Raw genomic sequence first — 24,765 nt, 5'->3', positions numbered from 1 at the left:
ATTGCAACTGGAAAGTCCTCAGTTGCATGCAGATGAAGTGATTAGAGCGTCATTAGCTAAAGGAAATGGCTACAAGCCAAGAAGTACGGCAATTAACCTGCTCAAGTCATTATACCGCTATAATAATGGTATCGAGCAGTAAACAGCCCAGTTACAGATAAACTCTGACCGGTTCCTGGGTATATCAGGCCGAATCGTCCAGTATCAATTATTTTATGCAAAACATTTATTGTCATTTTTAAAAACAAATAAAATAATTATTTTTTTTATACACAAAGTAGAAGTCTCCTGGATATCTGAGGAGGTTCTTCCCTGAGAAGACAAGGACCGTCTACACAATCCTGATAAGCGTCCTCAAATCCATGTATGCTGGGGCGTAGCTATAGGGGAAGCAGGGGAAGCAGCTGCTTTGGGGCTCGAACTCAGAAGGGGCCCACCCAGGAGGAGGACTAAAAGATTTTGTCAGGGCGCCCTCAACAGCATTATAAAAAGGAAATTATATACACAGACACTGTAGGAAAAGGACAAAGCGGCTGCTGGGCCTCGTCTGAGAGAGCGATCTTGACTAACCACAGGAGTGGGGGGTTGCACAGAAGGAAGGGGTTGCAAAGAAATGGCTATGTAACCAGCGAAACAATGTATGAGGACAAGAGACAGCAGTAGCCATCGCTCGTCCCCATACAGCGGAGGTGATTGCTGCATGTAAATGGCGCTCTTTACCTCCACTGACGAGCAGGCAATTATTGGGAAGGAACGTTCCTCCTTCCCAATAATTGCCTGCTTAGTTGGTACGTGTAAATGCGCCTTTATATTCATGTACATGCCTTAAACCTCAACATACTGCACCATGGCATGGGTCTCATGTCCTACAGACTAGAAAACACCAAGGAAGGTAGTGGGGAAATATCCATAATCCTTGTAGAATTTTCTTTTCGCTGAGATATAATAAGTTACATTTAAAGGAAAAATCCAGTTAAAAATTAAAAAATACTATTTTCTGATGTCATACATACAGTATCTCTAGAGTATCTGACCACCACCAGTTTCCAGAATAAACTGCAGAGTAAATGAACTCCTTAGGCGACACTGGAATTTAATTTACTGTAAATCTACTGTAAATTTACTCTGACATTACTTCGAAGCAAAGACCTATTCATTTATATGACAATTTGTTTAGAACAGGGGTCAACAACCTCCCAGCCCTTCAGCTGTTGTGAAACTACAGGGTGGGCCATTTATATGGATACACCTTAATAAAATGGGAATGGTTCATGACATTAACTTCCTGTTTGTGGCACATTAGTATATGTGAGGGGGGAAACTTTTCAAGATGGGTGGTGACCATGGCGGCCATTTTAAAGTCGACCATTTTGAATCCAACTTTTGTTTTTTCAATAGGAAGAGGGTCATGTGACACATCACACTTATTGGGAATTTCACAAGAAAAACAATGGTGTGCTTGGTTTTAACATAACTTTATTCCTTCATGAGTTATTTACAAGTTTCTAACCATTTATAAAATGTGTTCAATGTGCTGCCCATTGTGTTGGATTGTCAATGCAACCCTCTTCTCCCACTCTTCACACACTGATAGCAACACCGCAGGAGAAATGCTAGCACAGGCTTCCAGTATCCGTAGTTTCAGGTGCTGCACATGTCGTATCTTCACAGCATAGACAATTGCATTCAGATGACCCCAAAGATAAAAGTCTAAGGGGGTCAGATCAAGAGACCTTGGGGGCCATTCAACTGGCCCACGATGACCAATCCACTTTCCAGGAAACTGTTGATCTAGCTGGCACGTTTTTCCAGCAAGATGGTGCACCACCACATTTTCCTGGAAAGTGGATTGGTCGTCGTGGGCCAGTTGAATGGCCCCCAAGGTCTACCGATCTGACCCCCTTAGACTTTTATCTTTGGGGTCATCTGAAGGCAATTGTCTATGCTGTGAAGATACGACATGTGTAGCACCTGAAACTACGGATACTGGAAGCCTGTGCTAGCATTTCTCCTGCGGTGTTGCTATCAGTGTGTGAAGAGTGGGAGAAGAGCGCTGCATTGACAATCCAACACAATGGGCAGCACATTGAACACATTTTATAAGTGGTCAGAAACTTGTAAATAACTCATGAAAGAATAAAGTTACGTTAAAACCAAGCACACCATTGTTTTTCTTGTGAAATTCCCAATAAGTGTGATGTGTCACATGACCCTCTTCCTATTGAAAAAACAAAAGTTGGATTCAAAATGGTCGACTTTAAAATGGCCGCCATGGTCACCACCCATCTTTTAAAGTTTCCCCCCTCACATATACTAATGTGCCACAAACAGGAAGTTAATATCACCAACCATTCCCATTTTATTAAGGTGTATCCATATAAATGGCCCACCCTGTACAACTCCCAGCAAGCTCCATCCACTGCTAATGGAGTTCCGTCAACAGCTGAAGAAGTGCATGCTGTTTGTTGCAGTTTCCCCATTAACTCCTTCCTGCTCAGCGCTTTAATATTACATTGATGTAATATTATGCAATTTAACATTGTGTTCATGCCATCACTTGCTGGTGCTAGCTGTATTATACACCGTGGCACCCTGCTCTCACTGCCAGGATTGGAGTTATCTCTGATTCCGGCAGTTTAACCCCTCAGATGCCACAGTCAATAGCAACCATGGCACCTGAGCAGTTAGACAGAGGGATGGAGCTTCCTTTCTCCTCCCATCAGCATTGTACAAATATATATATATATATATATATATACACACATACAGTACATACACATACACACTGCTCAAAAAAATAAAGGGAACACAAAAATAACACATCCTAGATCTGAGTTAATTAAATATTCTTCTGAAATACTTTGTTCTTTACATAGTTGAATGTGCTGACAACAAAATCACACAAAAATAAAAAAAGGAAATCAAATTTTTCAACCCATGGAGGTCTGGATTTGGAGTCACACTCAAAATTAAAGTGGAAAAACACACTACAGGCTGATCCAACTTTGATGTAATGTCCTTAAAACAAGTCAAAATCAGTCTCAGTAGTGTGTGTGGCCTCCACGTGCCTGTATGACCTCCCTACAACGCCTGTGCATGCTCCTGATAAGGTGGCGGACGGTCTCCTGAGGGATCTCCTCCCAGACCTGGACTAAAGCATCTGCCAACTCCTGGACAGTCTGTGGTGCAACGTGACGTTGGTGGATAGAGCGAGACATGATGTCCCAGACGTGCTCAATTTGATTCAGGTCTGGGGAACGGGCGGGCCAGTCCATAGCATCAATGCCTTCGTCTTGCAGGAACTGCTGACACACTCCAGCCACATGAGGTCTAGCATTGTCTTGCATTAGGAGGAACCCAGGGCCAACCGCACCAGCATATGGTCTCACAAGGGGTCTGAGGATCTCATCTCGGTACCTAATGGCAGTCAGGCTACCTCTGGCGAGCACATGGAGGGCTGTGCGGCCCTCCAAAGAAATGCCACCCCACGCCATTACTGACGCAATGCCAAACCAGTCATGCTGGAGGATGTTGCAGGCAGCAGAACATTCTCCACGGCGTCTCCAGACTCTGTCACGTCTGTCACATGTGCTCAGTGTGAACCTGCTTTCATCTGTGAAGAGCACAGGGCGCCAGTGGCGAATTTGCCAATCTTGGTGTTCTCTGGCAAATGCCAAACGTCCTGCACGGTGTTGGGCTGTAAGCACAACCCCCACCTGTGGACGTCAGGCCCTCATATCACCCTCATGGAGTCTGTTTCTGACCGTTTGAGCAGACACATGCACATCTGTGGACTGCTGGAGGTCATTTTGCAGGGCTCTGGCAGTGCTCCTCCTGTTCCTCCTTGCACAAAGGCGGAGATAGCGGTCCTGCTGCTGGGTTGTTGCCCTCCTACGGCCTCCTCCACGTCTCCTGATGTACTGGCCTGTCTCCTGGTAGCGCCTCCATGCTCTGGACACTACGCTGACAGACACAGCAAACCTTCTTGCCACAGCTCGCATTGATGTGCCATCCTGGATAAGCTGCACTACCTGAGCCACTTGTGTGGGTTGTAGACTCCGTCTCATGCTACCACTAGAGTGAAAGCACCGCCAGCATTCAAAAGTGACCAAAACATCAGCCAGGAAGCATAGGAACTGAGAAGTGGTCTGTGATCACCACCTGCAGAACCACTCCTTTATTGGGGGTGTCTTGCTAATTGCCTATAATTTCCACCTGTTGTCTATCCCATTTGCACAACAGCATGTGAAATTGATTGTCACTCAGTGTTGCTTCCTAAGTGGACAATTTGATTTCACCGAAGTGTGATTGACTTGGAGTTACATTGTGTTGTTCCCTTTATTTTTTTGAGCAGTGTAATATATATATATATATATATATATATATATATATATAAATAAAAGATAAGCATAATTGGTATCACCATATCACAAATGGCATTCAGATATAATGTTACAAATACCCAAAATCAGAATTGTTCACCTTATCTCCAATAAACCCTGAATAAAAATGTATCAAAAGGCTGCATATACCCAAAACTGAATAAATAAAAACTATAGCTCGCCCTGCAAAAAATGAGCCCTCACATAACTCCATCAGCAGAAAAACAAAAAAGTTTAACTTTTTTTTCAGTCACCCCAAATTTTTTAAAAAAAACTTATACATTAGAGGTACCCTAAAATGGTACAATTAATAGTACTTCTCGTACTGAATAAAACAAAACCTCATATGGCTATATCGACAGAAAAAAAGTTATGGCTTTAAAATGCAGAGATGAAAAAAATAAACAAAAACTGCTGCCCTTGAAAGGGTAATCTGGTTGCTACAAGGGGATAACTATTAGATCAGCGGGGGTCCTACTGTTGAGATCCCAACCAATCATGAGAATGGGGACCCTGGACCCATACTCGACCTGCCGATCTGTTCATTTCAGGGAGCTCCAAGGATGCCATTCTCATGATCGGTTGGGGTCCCAGGGTTGGTACCCCCAACAATCTAATAGTTATTCCCTTATAAGGGAAACTTGTAACCACAGGAATATCCCTTTAAGGACCAAACTATGCTACATCCTTAAAAAGGTTTTCCAATATATTTTTACAGATGACCTATCCTACCATCCTGGATAGGTCATCATTATCTGATAGGTGGGGGTCCGACACCCAGAACCTTGATGATCAGCCGTTTCAGAAGGCACTGGCACTCAAAATGGCGCCACGGCCTTCTCTCTGCTCACCAAGCACAGCGCCGTACATTGGATAGCGGCTGTACTTGGTATCGCAGCCCAGACCCACTTGACCAATGAACGTGACATTACATGGCCTAGGGAAAGCTGAGAGAAGGCCACCCACCGATGAGATACTAATGACCTATCCAGAGGATAGGTCGTCAGTAAAAATATCTTGTAAAACCCCTCTAAGGGTTTAAAGTGAACACTTACCATACCAGAGCCACTAGCCACTTGCAACACTTTACCTCTTTTATAAAATTCAGCTCTCATTTACAATTAAAATTTAATGCTTATAACTGAAATCCATTTTAATAAAAGTTTTCACATAAGTGAGACATCCATCTTATTTTGAGTAAGATACGGGAAGAGAATGATTTTGCGTCCCCTGTTTACAGCGGAGCATCTGAAGCGCCGCTCAAAACCATTATTCATATGAACAGACTGAGCACAAATGGCTTCAGCAGCAGTGCTGCAATGCACCGCAATCTCCCTGCCTAAAAATAGAAGACAGAAAGAGAAACATCAATGAGATGAAAGGGACGAAAGCACAAAGCCTTCATCCACAGCAGAAGGAGCCCTTCCCTTCACTGAGCTAAACCACAATCGCCAATCTTCCTACCTACAAGAATCCGACATTCTAACACCAGAATATTCACCATTACGTCTAACCAAGAAATCTCTGAAGGGTTTTAATGCACAATCTCTGATGGTGAGTGCCAAAAGGAGACATTTTCCATCAGGGCAATTATTAGGGTTAAGTTTTCTCTCTTCTTAAAATGAACCTGACAGCATGTTATAGAACAGGAGGAGCTGAGCAGATTATATATACACTTTACTGGGAAAACACTGAGCATAATTTGTATTTTATTCATTTAAATCCTTGCTCTCCCAGGGCTTATGAGTCCAGTGGGCGGTCCTACTGAGCTATTGACAGGTATCTCTATGAACAGTCATATAGGGAATCTTCTGGGCTTATGAGTCCAGTGGGCGGTCCTACTGAGCTATTGACAGGTATCTCTATGAAAAGTCATATAGGGAATCTTCTGGGCTTATGAGTCCAGTGGGCGGTCCTACTGAGTTACTGAAAGGTAGCTCTAGGAGCCATGGGGCATGCCACTGCACCTAGAGTCTCTGCTCTCTCTGGAACTGCCGCACCCTCACTTTGATTGACAGGTCCAGCCATTATAATGTTTTCAGTGCCTGGTCCTGTCAATAAAATGTAATGACCCGGAGTGCCATTACCACTTCTTTTTGGCACCTTGCTACCGTCTCCTATGTGCTAATGTATAACATTTAATCTACCTCTTGTCATCTCCTAATAATGTGCATATTTATTCCTGAAACTGTTATGTTCAAGTGTAATTACCTGGTCCACCAGCAGATGGCGGCAGCAATTGGCAGAGATAGTTTCTCTGGAGAGGAACCTTCTGCTTCCTTCGAGCCTTCTCTAGCGAGGGAGAAGTTCAGTGTTAGGGAGAAGTTAGTGAGCAGTTTAGCCTTCCCCTCTGTGGGGACAGGTTGTGTCTAGCCAGCCTCCTTAGGGAGAGGTTGTGTGCTGGCTAGCAAAGCACTGCCTGCTCTGCTAGGCCCAGAGGCCCTGCCTCTGAAGTCTACATGGTTGCTTGTCCCCTCCTGGGCTTGCATAAAGTCTGGAAACTGTATGGAATACCGTTTATTACCAAGTAAAAGCAGCTGTTCAACGTTACTACAAAGTCTGGACTCCATTTATTCTACTTACTCATCATCCAAGTTCAACTACCCTGTTTGCACTGCTTCGTAACACATCACATCTGGGATCCATGGATATCCAGGTAGGAACACCGTGACAAGTGTACATAACATCTACAGAGATTGTAGGCCACCCTGCACCACTGTGGCAATCCTACCATTGGGTACCAACATTATCATCTACAAAGCGAGCCATGTGCTTCCGCTGCCTAACCGCAGCTGGCGTCACATTTACTTGCTCTATAAGAGGGACATATTTCGTAAAAACCTCCTAAGGGGCGAGGGATACCCCAGACGCTGAACCGGGCCGTCGCAAAAAGTGCAGCGAGCATGGCAGTTGCAGAGAGAGCTGAGCCTCTAGGAGTAACGCCAACGCCCCCGTTGCTCCTAGAGGCTCATTTGCATATATTAAAACATCATTTTTCTCAGCAATGCGGGCACATATGAACATGGGACCAACACAGATGCCTTCAGCTGCCAAGTGCACATGTAACAGGTCAGCCAGTGTCATAGGCACAAAGCTGCTGACAGATGCCCTTTAGAAATCTCTTTTTCATTATGTTTCCATCATCTTTTTATTTTTTTACTAATAATTGATAGAAAATACCCAAAAGAATCACCGCAAGTCAACATCACCTATATCAGAAAACTGAAGCACTCTGCAAACACATATACAAATACATCAAATATATCTTTATTGATTAATTAAAAATACAGCTTAAAATACAAATAGGCAAAGGCATTGACACTCTGAAACCACAAGTGGGTGCCGCTTTGGGTCTATTATAATATCCCATAAGATATGTAAAAAGGGAACCTATGCACCAAAAGTGACAAGTACCATATGGTATTCCCCTAAAACGAGTAAATACAAATCAACACAAGTGAAACATGTCAAATACAGACCCGGATGGGCACCTCCAAAAAGAAAACACCCCAACACGTATTTCGCATCAGCTCCCTCAGGGGAGACATGTGACAAACATGTTTTCCGCTCCACATCCTGTCTGCACGGCCTGTTATACATGAGGCCCTGCTTTTGGATAGAAACTGTAGAGGAGAAGAAAGGTGGAGTAGAAGGAGGCAGGAATATCTGACCAAGATGTCAACTTTCTCCTTTACAAATACTTTCCACTAACCTAGCATCTGACTGACTCAAGGATATGCAAGTCATCCAAACGCTGTTTTATACTTGAAAGTGCCAGCGATCAATTAGACAAATCATTAGTGAGAACAGAGGAACCGAGCTCTGTACATTAATTATAAACACGTTTAAAGGTTAACATTGGAGCAGTCAATAACCAAATCTACGCAATGGGAAGAATACTGTAAAAATTGTTCCGGATTAAGGTCCCTTTATAAAAACAGCTGAATTATCAGGGGGTCCTCTCTGCGTGCGCCTCATCTCCTGGATCTTCTCAGCTTGGCAATGAAGATCACACACGGAAAACAATCAGTAAGTAGGCCAGCTAATTCCTGATTAACGTCCTGTTAGCAAATGGTTATGAAATATCTTAAAGAGGAAATCAATAAAAAAGAGAACTAAAAAAACAAATATGTTAGGCCCATTGAATAGCAACAAATACCAAATCCGTCTGTCTCCTTCCTTTACCATTGCAATTCTTTGACGGGTCATTTGAACATTTTCTCAGGCGTAGACATAAAGATGTGCCGTAGATGAAACAAGCAATTTATTATCTTTTTCAGCTTTTTGTATTAACCCATAGAATTCAGAAATATCTGTTGATGGCCTTTCCTTAAAGAGGATGTCCAAGATTTTTTTTTAAAAGTGCAAGAGAGCTCGGGCTGAATGAAATGAAGAAAACAAAAAACACCTTTTTAAACGTCTCACTGCTCCCATGCTGACAGGTCCCTCCTGCTTCAATCTCCACAGGGCCTGCTGTGGTCACCCGTGGTTCATGATTCATGTGACCACTACAGCCGATTCTGTGACTGCTGAGGCCAGAGAAAAAATTGTGATGTAAAAAATCCAACCATATAATTAGCTGGACCCCCACCGATCAGCTGTTTGAGAAGGTACTAGTGATTGCAGTCATGCCGCAACCTTCTCACAGCTTTTCCTAGGCCATGGGAGGTCACGTTCATCGGTCACATGACTTAGGCGCTGCTCAGTCTTATTGAAGTGAATCGGGCAGAGCTGCAATACCAAGCACAGCCACTATACAATGTATCGCGCTGTGCTTGGTAAGCTCAGAGAAGAACACTGTGCTACTGCGAGTGCCGGTGCCTTCTAAGACAGCTGAACAGCCGGGGTCCTGTGTGTTGGACCCCCACCTATCAGATACTGATAACCTATTCAGAGGATAGGTCATCAGTAGCAAAGTCTCAGAAAACCCTTTTAAAGCTACGTTCCCATCTGCATTTGGTAAATCCGGTAGCATGTTCTGGCAGAGGAGCAGACTACTGGAATCACCGTAATCGGCATAGCCAGACACCGCCGTGGCCCACCAGATACCTATTCACTATAATGGGAATGCTAGCTTTCTGCTGAAAAAAAAAAGCTAAATGCAGCAGTATTTGTGCCAATGGATCCCATTATAGCAAATGAAGATCCAGAAAGCCCTTGCGGTGTCTAGCTATGCCGGATATAGTAATTCGGTAATAGTCTTGTCTTCTGCCACAACAGATGACTGGATTTACCGAACACAGCTGTGAAGCTAGCCTTATATAGCACTTGTATATTCCGCAGCGCTGTACAGAGATTGTCATCAATCACATCAGTTCCTGCCCCACTGGGGCTCAAAATCAGAATTTGGTATTAAACCATCTGTATGGTTTTGGAGAGGCCCCAGGGGAAACATACACAAACTTCATGAAGATGTTGCTCTTGGCTGGATTTGAACCCAGAAGCTCAGGCAACAGCGCTAACCACTGAACCACTGGGCAGTCTTTCCTATACAGTAAGAACATACCTGTGAATCCACTCAGGGCTGCAGCGTATATGTGACGGGGGCGGGGGGAAAATGTCTTAAGAATGGCATTTCTGATGCCAGCCTTAACAAGAAATCTTGATGGTGTATGATGTGCCAAAATTATTGAATAATTATGGTGCATCCTCAGGAAGTACGTATACCAAAAAATGTAATCTATCTCAGCATAGATTTCAGGTGTACTGTAATATGGCACACATACTGTGTCAGGCAGAGATCCTGCCTGTGACCTGCCCTTTCCTGCCCACTTTTTGCAAAAGGTGAGAACGTTGCATATTTTGGTGCAAAATTGGACTTGCAGCACATTTGCAACTTTCCTACATAGCACAATGATACATTTCCCCAGGGGGCCTTAGGTGGGACAACGTTTTCTAAAAGTCGGCCATACACTCCACCACTAAACTCAGTAAGACTTTCTACTCTCTCTTTTCCCTGTGAACACCATGAAAATGGATAGAGGCACCTTCCCTGGAAGCGATTCCCGATCCATATAATCCCCAGATGGTACCATGATAATGAAGAGAAGAGAAGCAAAGTGGAAGCACTGGACCACAAAGCTTAGCGTCAACAGAACGAGATGCGTAAAATGGGACGGAAAACATTCACTCTTACAAAGTGAGAACATGACTGAAAAGAGAAGCTTTAGAAGATTGCATTTTAAAATAACCATAAAGAGCAAAACTACGTTTTAATGATAATTCTCCTTCACGCTTCAGTGGTCTCCATGTAATTAATGCAGCAATCCCCCAGCCATCAGTCTATCCGGTTCAAAGAGATGACAGCATAAATCACCAAACTACAGAGGCGAGGTCTGCGAAATCTAAACACATCATTTATAATCTGTACGGAATTTGGGGCAGGACAATCGACAGTAAACCGAAAACCCGAACTTCACTTTAATTCCTCATTATTCCAGTTGCCGTCTCCCTGCTGGCATAGACCGGAACTCATTCAGAAGCAAACTGCAGAAAATTGTCTTGAAAGATTTGGATTGGGAGTAAGAAACGCGTCGTTTTCTTCCCATGCTCTCAGAGCACTTTCCATTGTACACAGCTAGAGGGAAAGAACTTTGGCCTAATTCCTGGTCCTGCGGCAGAGCATCACTCCAGAAACTTTTGTTAATGGAACAGTGATCAGTAACAGAGATTAATGTATTGACCGCCGGGACGGAACCAGCAGGACGGGAACTTCACAGAGATGTGTGGATGGAAGTGATAATAAATTATATGTATTACAAGCTGCTCCTGATAATGCAGCACATTGCCATGGCTGCATCTGTCTCTATATTGACTTTGCGTTTCAATTAGAAAGTCCTTTGTGTAGTATATACTCCTGATCAATACAATCCCCAGATGGAACCATCATAACTAGGAGGACTTGCAAGTCCAAGACTACCACTCATACAAGTCTGTCTACTTAAAGGGGTTATCCAAACTATAAAACATGGCCCCCAATGCCTGGGCCCCTCATACAGATTATACTTACCCCACTCCCTATCACCCATGTCGCTCCTGATCCCCACATGGGCGCCGCTGCATCTCCCTGCCTTAAAGTATATACACACAACATTTTCAGTTTCCGAATACCTGCATATTGTGTTGCAGATTTCGAAGTGGATTTGCCCCAGATCTTGCAAAAGGTGAAATCTGCACTGAAAATCCGTACAAACAAATTGACATGCTGCCGATTTCAAAATCCACAATGCAGGTCAATTTCCGCACCGTGTACCTGAGATTTAGAAAATCATGTTTACTTCTCTGGTTCTGTATTATGCCTAATATACACCATGGGCATATACCCTTAGGAAGTCCAGCCCTTCATAGAGGTGGGTGGTCCTCCTTTCAGAACATCTATTAGCCAGAACGAAGAACAAACAGTTGCTCTGTACAAGGGGCTACCGTTCTGGCAGATTTTCTATTGTGGCTCAGTGGTTAGCACTGGTGACTTGCAGCGCTGGGGTTCTAGGTTAGAATCCGACCAAGGACAACATCTGCACGGAGTTTGTATGTTCTCCCCGTGTTTGTGTGGCTTTCCTCCGGGTTCTCCGGTTTCCTCCCACACTCCAAAGACATACCGATAGGGAACATAGATTGTGAGCCCCATTGGCGACAGCTTGAAGCTAATATCTGTAAAGCGCTGCGGAATATAGCAATGCTATATTGGTGCATATTAAGTAATTAATCTGAATGGCTGCCATGTAATACTCCATTTCCCCTGCAGTGGCAGCTGGAGGTGCCTGTCTGGCCAGGAGCAAAACCTGGAGCAATCAGCTGAATTCAGAATGCGGCGATATCTTTAATAAGACAACCCCATTAAGGGTGTATTGAAATGGAGAGTTGATTTGTAATGATTGGACTGCACTTAATATACCTTACTGTATCTAACTGCACCCACACCTCGACCAAAACAAATTACCAAAAATATCTAAAGCTACCTCATCCTTATTCAAACCCAAATTATATACTAGAAGTTTGATAATTCAACTATTTACAGACAGATACATATATCTGATAGTAGATCCAAGGCGGTATAGTCTGTGAGAGTACGGCATGTTGCACTGATGTCATGCTGACATAAGGAGAAAATGGACAACTTGTCTTAATATAGCCAAGAGAAAGACATCTGGAGATCACGGTCAAAGAGAACCGTCCTTTCTGCAACGTAGGTACCAACATTGGGTAAATCGACATATGCCCTATTGATTGCCTTCCATCATTTTTTCACTCAAGTAGCATACAACAAATCCAGAAGCAAATCTAAGGCTGGTCTCTAGTTTCATTTGGTGCTTTACATTTTTCTGACAACTGTGGTTTTTATATAGACTAAGGCCTCATGCACACGACAGTATTTTTTCACAGTCCGCAAAACGGGGTTCCGTTGTTCCGTGATCCGTTTCCGTTTTTTTTTCAGTGTGTCTTCCTTGATTTTTGGAGGATCACCAGACATGAAGGAAAGTGAAAAAAAATCTAAGTCAAGTTTGCCTTGCAAATGATAGGAAAAAAACGGACGCGGACGCGCAGACACGGATGACAATCTTGTGTGCCTCCGTGTTTTTTCACGGACCCATTGACTTGAATGGGTCCGCGAACCGTTGTCTGTGAAAAAAATAGGACAGGTCCTATTTTTTTGACGGACTGGAAACACGGATCACGGACGCGGATGACAAACTGTGCATTATCCGAGTTTTCAACTGACCCATTGAAAGTCAATAGGTCCGCAGAAAATCACGGAAAACGGAACAACGGACACGGAACACAACAACGGTCATGTGCATGAGGCCTAAACCAGATCATGAGAACATTCCCAGCTGTAGGAAATGAAGGTGACCTGTCCACTCATGTCATAATGCCAGTAAGGATGGGACCCTCGATGACCAGTATCCTCTGCATTAACTATGTGTGGACAGAAATGGAGGCAAAAAGACAAAGACTAGCTGAAACCGCACACTCAGCCGACAACTCTTCCTCCTGACTCCTCCATAAACATGCACATTGAGCTCAACCACAGCACGCACGTGTTTTCAATGGGGTGAGGATTGCGCCATTGCCAGTCACCTCTGCTAGTGGCTTATCTCTTGTAGGAAAAGGATCAAGCGTGTTGAAATCCAACATAACTAATTCTTCTTTACTCAGGATCTCCCCATACCTCTGAGATAGTCCTCCACACCTAAGAGATAGTTGGCCAATCCCACTGAAATTGGGCTCAGACAACTTTTCTCTAACATCAAATTTATTACAGCAGAGATATATTGCATTATGGACAACCTGAGTTGTCCATAGTTATCTTCCAACTACAATTTCCAAAATGTATGAGCACGGCTGCGATCAGTACAAGGTTACAATTTTTTGCACAAGGAATCCTCTACACACTTCAACGTATGGTAAATTGCCCAAAAGTGACTGAAGAAGCAGCTACGGGTCATGACCACATACAGGTGCTGGAGTCCCCATTCTACAGTATCGCTGTAAGTGCTCTAATAGCAAAAGCTACAAAGCAAGTAAGAACAGCTCGGACAAAGCCATCACTATGACATAATTCTGTTGACCTGTTGGAGTTGTCCTAAAGGTGGCCATATACATTCAATAACTGTTGGCTGAAAGCTCTTTGGTCAACAACTATTCCTTCCACCACCCTCATACAAGTGTAGGCTTGATTCTTAATGGGGATGGGGGGAGAAGTTGCCAGACTCCTCCAGCACAAGTTTATTTTGCTTGAGAACAAGAGGATTAGGCAACATTTGATACACATCAACCAACATTGGATGCTTGACTGGTCCCACCAAAATTGGCTAGGTTCAGTTGACTTTAGTCTTATGTGTATAGCCACCTTCACTCTTGAACTTTTTATGGGACAGTTCTTGAAGAAGATGATGAAAGATGATGCTTTTAGGTCTGTGGGATATTTCCAGGTGGTGTTCCAGTCCCATTTTATCTCATCTTATTTGCACAGCTACCAGTTTTCGTACATGTCCAGTTAATAAATACACATTAACTCTTCACCAACACGTGGCCTCCTAAGAAACAACTACATATTGATATTTTTCTTCAGACCATGCTGATGTGGATGAGACGACGAGGTCTTTGCAGCCTGATGAGCAGTTTTAACCATGCTCCGAGCTTGGATTTCCTTCTGCCTTCCGAGAAGAGCCATTCATTTTTCTGATTCCCTCTTATAATAATCTGGCTCACATTACACGCAGACGGTTTTATGCTTTATTTACAGGGCTGTCAAAATATTTGCAAAAATCCGTCAGTGGGATAACTTCAACGACTAGCATAATAGCTCATGAATATGCAAATATGCAAATGAGAGCACTGCAGTTCCCATTCCACTGACACTTGTACTCTGGCCAAATGGTACCAATTCCTTGGGAATAGCATGCCCCTGCCAGATACATCATATGGAGCTAAATCCGCCAGCTTTACCAGCATGATGGCGATTCATTAATTGCTAATGGGAGAAGCAGACTAAATATTTTAGATAAATTGCAAATTAATCAAAATAGGTTATAAATCTGCCACTGCTTACACTAGAAATAGGCTATACTGTTCAGTCCGTAAGACAAGGCTGTCATACAACAAGCACAGAGGGCTACTTGTCATGAACTTGGCTAAAATCCAGCGCCTAACAAATACAGCTGGGACTCGATAGCACAGGGGATCTCGGACACCTTTTTTCGGGTCAGTGTTGTCACCATTTACATTTTGCAATAAAATGAGGTAAGTGACAGGATTCTAGAGAAGACATGTCCAATGCAGCACCATGCATAATTCATAGAAGCATGTTCTCCTAAAGGAATTCTGACTGTACGGACAGGGCATATAAATGAGCTATGTCCTATGCAGCCTCCCTGAGTAAAACATTTCTTGTGCTTTTTGTTTAAAAATCCCCTTACACGAATGCAGGCGAACGCATATAAGAGCCGCACAAATTTCTGTGCGTTTCTGCACCATATCTGCACAAAGAAATTTAAATGCTAAAACTGCAAACACAATTGGCATGCTGCGGATTTGGAAATGTGTACATGAGACTTGTGTATTCTCATACACTTTGCTGGTACTGTTCCACGCTGCGGTTTTTTCCGATTAAGAATCCAAGTGGAAAAAACGCTTGTATTCCGCAATGTGTGCAGGTGGCCTTAGGGTGGGTTCACACAGTTTTGAGGGATTTTTTTTTGCATTTTTGTGGTGTTTTGAGTTTTCAGGTGAATCGTTCTTGCTCGTGTTTTTGCCACCTATTTTAGGGAAAAAACTGCCAGCTCTAGAAGTCGCATAGAAGTCTACGAGAAATTCAGTATGAGGGCTCATTGAGGGAAAATTGTGGATCCGCAAAACATGGATACTGGCTGTGTACGTTCCGTATTTTGTGGATCAGTCCCTCCTGCCTTCTGTTAGAACTGCCTATTCTTGTCCGCAAAACGGACAAGAATAGGACATGTTCTATGTTTTGTTTTGCGGGGCCATGGAATGGACATACGGCACACACCGTATGCTGTCCGCATCATTTGTGGCCCCATTGATATGAATGGGGGCGCATCCGTCGCCGAAACTGCCTGCCGGATCCGTCAAAACGTATGCCAACTCATGGCATTTGTAAGACTGATCAGGATCCTGATCAGTCTTACAAATGCATTGAAATGCCCGATCCGTCTTTCTAGTGTCATCCGGAAAAACGGATCCGGCATTTATTTTTTTCACATTTTTTTCGGTCTGCGCAAGGACGGATCCGGCATTGCGGTATTTTGAATGCTGGATCCGGCACTAATACATTCCTATGTAAAAAAAATGCTGGATCCGGCATTCCGGCATGTGTTCCGGACTTTTGGCCGGAGATAAAACCGTAGCATGCTGCGGTATTATCTGCGTCCTGAACAGTCAAAAAGACTGAACTGAAGACATCCTGATGCATCCTGAACGGATTGCTCTCCATTCAGAATGCATGGGGATAAAACTGATCAGTTATTTTCCGGTATAGAGCCCTTAGGATGGAACTCTATGCCGGAAAAGAAAAACGCAAGTGTGAAAGTACCCTAAGTCTTTAAACACAGGACAAGCAATTTTTAGCCCCCCTGATGTGCATTCTTGGGTTAAATCACAGCATGCTCTGGCATCGTTTTATGTTTATCCCCTCATTGCCTGGTAATTTTCTCCTATAGACTTAAAAAAAAAAAAAAAACACACCAAGCATACATAAGATGCCATAACAAAAAAGGTTTTGAACCAAAGCCAAAAGAGGAGACAGCAGGCAGAAGAAGTACTGCAGAAGTCATTCCTTTATATTACTTATTCCATTCCAACACAGTTTTTCTTTTGGCCCAAAAGAAAAGCATCAAAAACTGCAACAAAAAAAAGGTCAAAAGTAAAGGCTTATTCACATATGAGTGAATCACGGACAAGTGTAGACCATGTTCACCACTGGCAGCATACATTTCTATTGACTTCAGTGCGTTTATTCACACATCCTTGCATTTCCAGTAGAATAACAAAGGAGACACATGCTATTTTTCTCCCTGATTCAAACAAAATACAACCATTGGAGTCCATGGGTCTGTGAAAACTAGACAGAACATGGATGGACTTGTTATAAGTGATTTTCACTAACCGTTGGGAGGAGATGCTGTGAAAATCCCTCTTTCCAGTGTAAGTGGAATACGGATAACACAAGGAGGGAACAAAACAGACATATGTACCAAAAACCGACCCTTCGCGGACAGCGTCACGGATAAGACACTGGTCACCAATTCTTTAATTTATTTATTTTTCTGGCTTGTAAACATTAGGACAACACATGTCGATATGCCCTATCAGGTCATCTCAACATCATGGCAGGTGTCCCCATTTACTATACCTCTCTACGCCAAAGTAGGAAGCCCCTAGAAAGAGCAGCTCTTGCTCTGGAGGACACAGTATTATTACATGGTCACCAGTTATCAATGACTAGTACGACACTGTAAGAGCTCATACCCGTCCATGCCCGTACTGCGGCCCGCAAACAGAGGGTCCACAGTATACGAGCACCAGCCGTTTGTGGACTGCATCACGGATGCGGATCCATTCAAATGAAGTGAATCCGGTAGGTGTGTAATGAAGGCACGGAACCCCGTGGAAGCACTACGGAGTGCTTCGTGGGGTTTCTATCCGTGCCTCTGCACCTAAAAAAAGTAGCGCATGAACTACTTTTTTGTGGTGCGGACCGTTGGATGTGGATCACGGACCTGATTCAAGTGAATAGGTCCTGCGTTCCGTCCGCATATGGCGTTCCTACGGTTGGCGCCCATGCACTGTGGACCACAATTTGCAGTCCGCAATACGGGCCCAGCCGACACATGTTTGTGTGCATGAGCCCTTAGAACTAGTAGCTCCCTCTAGTTACATAAAAGATGGTTGTCCTGACTGGCTCCTTTAAGGCCTCTTTCACACGAGCAAGTCTGTCACGGACGTTCCCGTGGCAGGTACCAGGAGGTCGGAGAGACTGGCAACTCGTGGGTTAAATTGACAAGTTTCCTGTGGATCTTATTGTGTCTGTGTTTTGGTGAAAGCCACACCCCTTGCTTCAGGTGTTGCTTGTTGGTAATTTACCTTTCCCATAAGTAGCCGCTTCTCACTCTTGGAGGTGCGGTTTATAGATTTTCTTCCTGTCTTCTAACTAGCTGGTCGGTTGTACTCTGTGTTGTTTCTGGAGTTGCCAGTTTTCTACTTTCAGATTAGTCTTGTTTTGTGTTTGTTATATTCCCTGTTTGCATCTTGGCCTGAGACAGAGACTTCCATTCATCCATCTGGGGAGGAATGGGTTGTCTCTGGTTCTAACCTCTTTCCAGGGCCTTATAGGGATATAAGGGCCTAGGTATCCAGCATATGAATATTCCTACCTTCAAGGTCTATTCATATTGATAGGTAGTTAGGGCCTGGATTAGGGCTGTTTCTTCCCTAGTTTCCAGGCCCCGTTACTGTTCCCCTTCCCTCCTGTGCTCAGTGTGGAGTTCCCCCCCCCCCCACACTGATAGTGACAGAGTCTTCCGCGCGGGTGCAATGCGTGACGTGAACGCATAGCACCCGCACTGAATCCTGACCCATTAATGTCAATGGGTCTGTGTATATGAGCATTTTTTTCATCAGTTCTGCCTTGCGTGAAAAATGCAGCATGTTCTATATTCTGCGTTTTTCACGCATCCCTGGCCCGATAGAAGTGAATGGGGCTTCAGCAAAAAACGCATTGCATCCGTAAATATAACACATAGACAAGTGAAACTAGAATAGAAAAAAAAGAAAAAGGTTTTGTATCTTTAGACCAAATAGGTGAACATAAGGTAGTTTAAGGAAAATATATATGTCTGGGACCACAGCTGTGGGGGAGGGCTAAGTTATTTTTGCCTACACATGGGATAAATCTCTAGGGATCTATCATTTATGTACGTATCGCATGCCCAAGGGAGAGACATAATTACACAATCACACCCCTCGCGCCTTCTGCAGCTGTGTTCCCCAAGATGGTAGTCCGGAGGGCACATTTATAAGTACAGTATAGCAGTAAGTGCGAGCCAAGTGCTCTGGGAGTTTACTTATATTTTGCCAGACATCCCCTTTAAGAAGGAGGGCAGTGGGTACCATACCAGTGTTTTATTAACATTTTACATATGGTATTATTACATAGTCATCTGGTTGACTACCCAATACTGTATGTATCACCTGTATCCTGTGTTTACGTGGAGTCTGCTTCTCTTTTGAGCCCCCTACTATTAAACCACTTTCTAGGTTTTAATTGCCGGCAAATTGGATGCATTAGAAATTTTCCAGTCTTCTGTTTTACATCTTGTCCCTAATTTCCTTCTCCACTCGGAGTGGCTTTAAACCTCACACGTGCAGCACAACAAAGGGTAATTGAGTTCCATCTCTGCACAACAATGAGCGATGACACAAGCAGCTGGTGCTCCTCCTGAACCCTGGGAGCGTGAACAAACGAGGTGTTGTTTTAGATGGGGGGGGGGGGGGGGGGGGGGTTGACAATTTCAGTGCTTTAGACCTAGAGGCCATATTTAAAGTGTCTTAGGAAATGACTACTAGATTTGTGGATGGATACACCTGTGCTCAAGCAGAGATGTCCTTTAAATAAAACTGATATCGAATTAGGATTATCCGAAGGGTGGATTCAGATATAGGTATTTTGTGGTGTTTATCAACAGTTTTGCCTTTTTAGTGTTCTATTTTTTTGCACCTGTGTTTTAAAAAACAAAAAACAAAACGCCAGCTCCAGATGTTATGGGAAATATGAAAGGCCCCCCGCCACACACTTTTTTTTTTTGGGCTAGTGGCACTTTTTTGCTAATTTTTGTCTCTCTCTCTCTCTCAGGAGTTTTTTCATCTATGTACATCAATTTTTTTTTAAACAAAACAAAAACAAATAAAAACACTAAAAATGAGATTGTACTATATTTGTTTAATGGTCAAAAATGCCAGAGCAGCTTTGTATGTGTAGGGGCTCTAAGGTCTCATGCACACAGCCGTTGCCTGGCGTGCCCATGTTGTGGCCCGCAAACAGCAGGTACACAATATGCGGGCATCGGCTGCTTGTGCACTTGAATAGGTCCACAATACGGAAGGTGCGGTGCGGAACGGAGGCACGGAACTCCACGGAAGCACTGCATGCACAAATTTTTTGCGGTGCGGACCATCAGATGCGGATCGCAGACCCCATTCAAGTGAATAGGCCCTGCGTCCACATGCGGCGGTCCTACGGTCGGTGCCCGTGCATTGCAGACCGTAATATGCGGGCCGCAGCACAGGCCTGGACAGCACACGTTTGTGCGCATGAGCCCTAAGGCTGAAATCACACATGCAGTTTTTGATGCAAATTTGGGGAATCCAAGCCAGCAGTGGATTCGAAAGTTATGGGAAATATTCATCCAGCTGGATACACTTTTGGCTCAAAGAAGCTGAATATCTAACTGCATCAAAAACGGCTTGTGTGATTGCAGTCTTAGGCCTAGTTCACACGAACGTTTTTTTTGCGAGTGTACGGGCCGTTTTTTTGTGTTCCGTATACGGATCCATTCATTTCAATGGTTCCGCAAAAAAAACGGAATGTGTTCCGTATGCATTCCGTTTCCGTATTTCCGTTTTTCCGTTCCGTTGAAAGATAGAGCTTGTCCTATATTTGGCCGTAAATCACGGGTCGTGGCTCCATTCCAGTCAATGGGTCCGCAAAAAAAACGGAACACATACGGAAATGCATCCGTATGTCTTCCGTTTCCGTTCCGTGTTATGGCCAGCCCAATTTTTTCTATGTAATTACTGTATACTGTACATGGCATACGGAAAAAACGGAACGGAAAAACGGAAAGGAAACGGAAACACAACGGAACTCAAAAACGGAACAACGGATCCGTGAAAAACGGACCGCAAAAAACTATAAAAGCCATACGTTCGTGTGAACTAGGCCTTAGGGTCTATTCACACAAGCGATGTCAACGGGCCAATTCAGATTTTCCACGTGGACCCTCAGTCAGTGCAGAGAAAATTGCTGCATGCACTACTTTAGTCCAGCTAGATTTGCCCATAGCAACCAATCAGATTCTACCTTTCATTTTACAAAGGAGCAGTGAAAGGTGGAATCTGATTGGTTGCTATGGGCAACTAAACCAGTTCTACTTTACACCAGTTTGATAAATTCCCTTCCCCCCCCCCCCCCAGTGGGTTTAAAAAATGAACAACATATGTGCAGTCCATTTTTCATGGGTCGTTCTTAGGCCTCATGCACACGACCATGGTTTGTTTTGCGGTTCTCAAAACACGGATGCGGAACGGCATGGACAGCCTTCAATATAAATGCCTATTCTTGTCCGCAAAGCGCGGACAAGAATAGGACATGTTATATTTTTTTAGCGGGGCCACGGAACGGAGCAACGGATGCGGATAGCACACGGAGTGCTGCCCGCATCTTTTGCAGCCCCATTGAAATGAAAGGGTCCGCATCTGAGCCGCCAAAACGGCGGCTCGGATGCGGACCAAAACAACGGCCGTGTGCATGAGGCCTAAGGTGATGGATGTGAAAAACAGATGACATACTGATGCCCTAGGACAGAAAAAATTATGGAAAATAGGCCCTAAAGGTGTATTTATGGGTAGTGGATGAGCGCAGCAAAACCACATCAGAAAAAAGCAGGTGGTTTTGGCGCAAACCTCGATATGATTGTGGTTTTCACAGGTGATAGTGTCAGAGAACGCTTGAGAAAGCGCCAAAGGATGCAAAACGATTGGTCACATGCCGCAGAGTTTGTCCCGTACTTGTCTAGCATTGCGGTCTATCCACTAATAAAGGAATCGGAATTGCCGTGGATGTTATTCTCTTGTTGTGTTTTTACAGGTGAGACACATTTATTCCATATGTTTCACCTGTAAAAACTGTGCAATCTGCATTTTTGGTGATCGCATACGGATTCATTCATTTCTATGGGTATGCAAAAAAAAAAAAATGGACAGCACACTGTGCCATCTACGTGCTGTCCGCTTCCATATGTCCGCAAATTATAGAACATGTCCTATTCTTGCATCTATCTCGGACAAGAACAGTCATTTCTAGTGATGGAAGAGAGAAAAATGCGGTGTGCATTTTGCGGATCTGTGGTTTGCAGACCTCAGTATGGACAAGGTCATGTGCATGAGGCCGAAAGCCTGTTTCACAGGTCGTTGTTTTGGTCAGCGATTTTCATCAGTAAGGCCTCATTCACACGACCGTTGTCTGGGTCCGCATCCAAGCCACATTTTTTGCGGCTTGGATGCGGACCCATTCACTTCAATCGGACCGCAAAAGATGCGAATAGCACTCCGTGTGCTGTCCGCATCCGTTGCTCTGTTCCGTGGCCCCGCAAAAATTATAGATCATGTCCTATTCTTGCGGACAGGAATAGGCATTTCTATTATGGGCGACCTGTTCCGTTATGCAAATTGCGGAATCTACACGGGCGGCATCCATGTTTTGTGGATCTGCAATTTGCGGACCGCAAAACACAGTGGTTATGTGCATGTGGCCTAATTGTGAGCCAAAACCAGGATTGAAGCCTCCACATATATAAGGTATAAGCCCTCATGCACACAACCGTATGTATTTTGTGGTCTACGGATAACGTCCGTGTGCATTCCGTATTTTGTGGAACGGAACAGCTGGCCCCTAATAGAACAGTACTATCCTTGTCTGTAATGCGGAGAATAAGGGTCCATTCACACGTCCGTAGAATGGGTCCGGATCCGTTCTGCAAAGTTGCATTCTCTATTGGGCCGGAAGAGATGCGGACAGCACACAGTGTGCTGTCTGTATCCACATTTCCGGAGTGCGGCCCCGATCTTCCGGTCCGCGGCTCCCGAAAAAAATAGAACATGTTCTATTCTTGTCCGCAATTGCGGACAAGAATAGGCAGTTCTATGGGGGTGCCATCTGGGTGTATTGCAAACCGCAATACACTACGGACGTGTGAATGGACCCTAATAGGACATGTTCTATTTTTTTGTGGAATGGAAATACGGACATACGGAAACAGAATGGACACGGAGTAACTTAGTTTTTTTTTGCGGACCCATTGAAATGAATGTATATGGTCCGCAAAAAAAATGGAACGTACACGGAAAGAAAATACGTTTGTGTGCATGAGGCCTAAGGGAAAGATCTGCACCTGTTCTGTGTTTAGCGCCGCGCCTGGTTTTGTCTCACAATCACTGATGGAAATCACTGACCGAACACTGACATGTGAATGAGGCCTAGGGCTGGAATCACAAATTGTTGTGGCAGGAGTGGATACAAAAGAAAGGAGAAGTACGATTCCTTCCTTCATACGCTTCCAACTCTTTGGATTCACCTCTGGCTTTGGAGTATCAAAAATAAATAAAAAATGCACCAAAAAACTGCAAAGACAAACTGCCTGTGTGATCTCAGCCTGAAGCCAGCTGCTTGTCACGGGTACAAAGAGATCAAGTGGACCTCATCACATGGCTTCTGGAAGTCACCGAGGTCCACGTGACAGTAGATATGCTAAGTGTTATCACACATACAAGTTCCCAGACTAAATTTAGTTTGGCGAGTGGTGGCGGCGATCCTTCCCTGCTCGACCTCAGCACTAACAGCAGAAGAAGACTGCCTGTCACCCATTGTGTGGAGGCTGGGTGGGGAATCTGCTGATATCTGCCGATATAAAGGATGGGTTGGTGCTCATGAATATGAATGCACGGCTCCCTCCTCCCTGCTCACCATCAATCACAAAGATGCTTTGTCACAGGACCGGAGCCTCCTACAGATTAACTATTTATTAGCCAACGCCGGAGATATCTCCATCTTGTCGACATCCTCCGATCGGTAACCCTTGAACTTGATGCTTTAGGGGACAATATAATATAGCACGGATTCACAAAAAGAGGGTAACATCCACCAAGCCGATTTCTGCTCTACATATAGTCATTCATTGGAGGCATAGACCAAATCTATTCAATTCCAACACACACATACTGTATAACATCTCACATATTGGTGATACTGACATGTCGTACCTCTTGTAGAGCCCATGGAGGGGTTGAAGACACAAAAACTGCCAGTAATCCAGACAGAACGCTTTTAACTTCATCATTTTGATAGCGAGCGGTGAAGAGCACCTAGATGGCACTGCCCAAAACCAGAGGGCGCCTTACTGCACATTGGCACAGAAGAGTGGGAGAACTAACTCCAGACAGATCCAGGAGGACACCTCCAACTGACTGCTCCGACCTCTTCATATTAACTGGAAGTCATTGAGATCTTTTTCTGGGAGAAGAAACTAATCCGCACAGGTTCCGATCGTCCTCAAGGGTCATTTTCCTGTTAATCCTCGGGCAAAGGCGTTCCAAATTATAGCCCAGAAAATCCTCTTTTGTAGAAGAAATCAGCAGGGCGGCTCACTTCGCTGTCACCGGACACGTCCAGTCCATTGTACCAGGACATGTGAGCCCGGGACAAACAATAAAAAGATAAAAAAGAATAAAAATGAAATGTCACCAGGCGTCCCTCCCTGATTCTTATTCCCTGCACACGTTGTGGGTCAGGTCTGTGTGAACAGCTAATCATCACAGCCACATGCTGCACAGAGGGACAGGCTCCCAGCCAGACACGGGGGCCCTGGGATTGGCCCTTCTTGGTTTCTAAGGAAACAGGAACACATTGATAACAGCCAAAAAGGGACCTGGATGACAGCCTTCCCTGCCGTTCAGGGGAAGAACGTCTGTGTAATGTGCAGACCCTGAGAGAGACCCCTCCGCACAAAGACAGGTCTGGGAGGGGCATCTACACAAACGCTGAAGGCTGGGGAAACATAGAAGGGCTTCTAGGGTAGAAAAAAAACTGTCA

General features: G+C 44.3%; 1 protein-coding gene across 4 annotated transcripts in view; it reads right to left on the bottom strand.

Moving 5' to 3' along the window:
- Positions 1-24,451, bottom strand: part of IQSEC1 (IQ motif and Sec7 domain ArfGEF 1) — a 229,475-nt gene extending 205,024 nt beyond the window's left edge. For 3 of the 4 annotated variants that reach the window (XM_040406682.1, XM_040406684.1, XM_040406688.1), the window contains exon 1: positions 23,928-24,451. In XM_040406682.1, coding sequence (XP_040262616.1) covers positions 23,928-24,013 — 86 coding nt within the window. In that variant the 5' untranslated portion in view covers positions 24,014-24,451. The remainder of the gene's footprint in view (positions 1-23,927) is intronic. The other variant, XM_040406683.1, reaches the window with a different exon arrangement.
- Positions 24,452-24,765: the final 314 nt, after the last annotated feature.

Source organism: Bufo bufo, chromosome 9 (genome assembly GCF_905171765.1).
Source record: "Bufo bufo chromosome 9, aBufBuf1.1, whole genome shotgun sequence".
Taxonomy (NCBI): Eukaryota; Metazoa; Chordata; class Amphibia; order Anura; family Bufonidae; genus Bufo; species Bufo bufo.
Note: the sequence above shows the minus strand (reverse complement) of the source record. Positions and strands in the feature narration are given on the sequence as shown.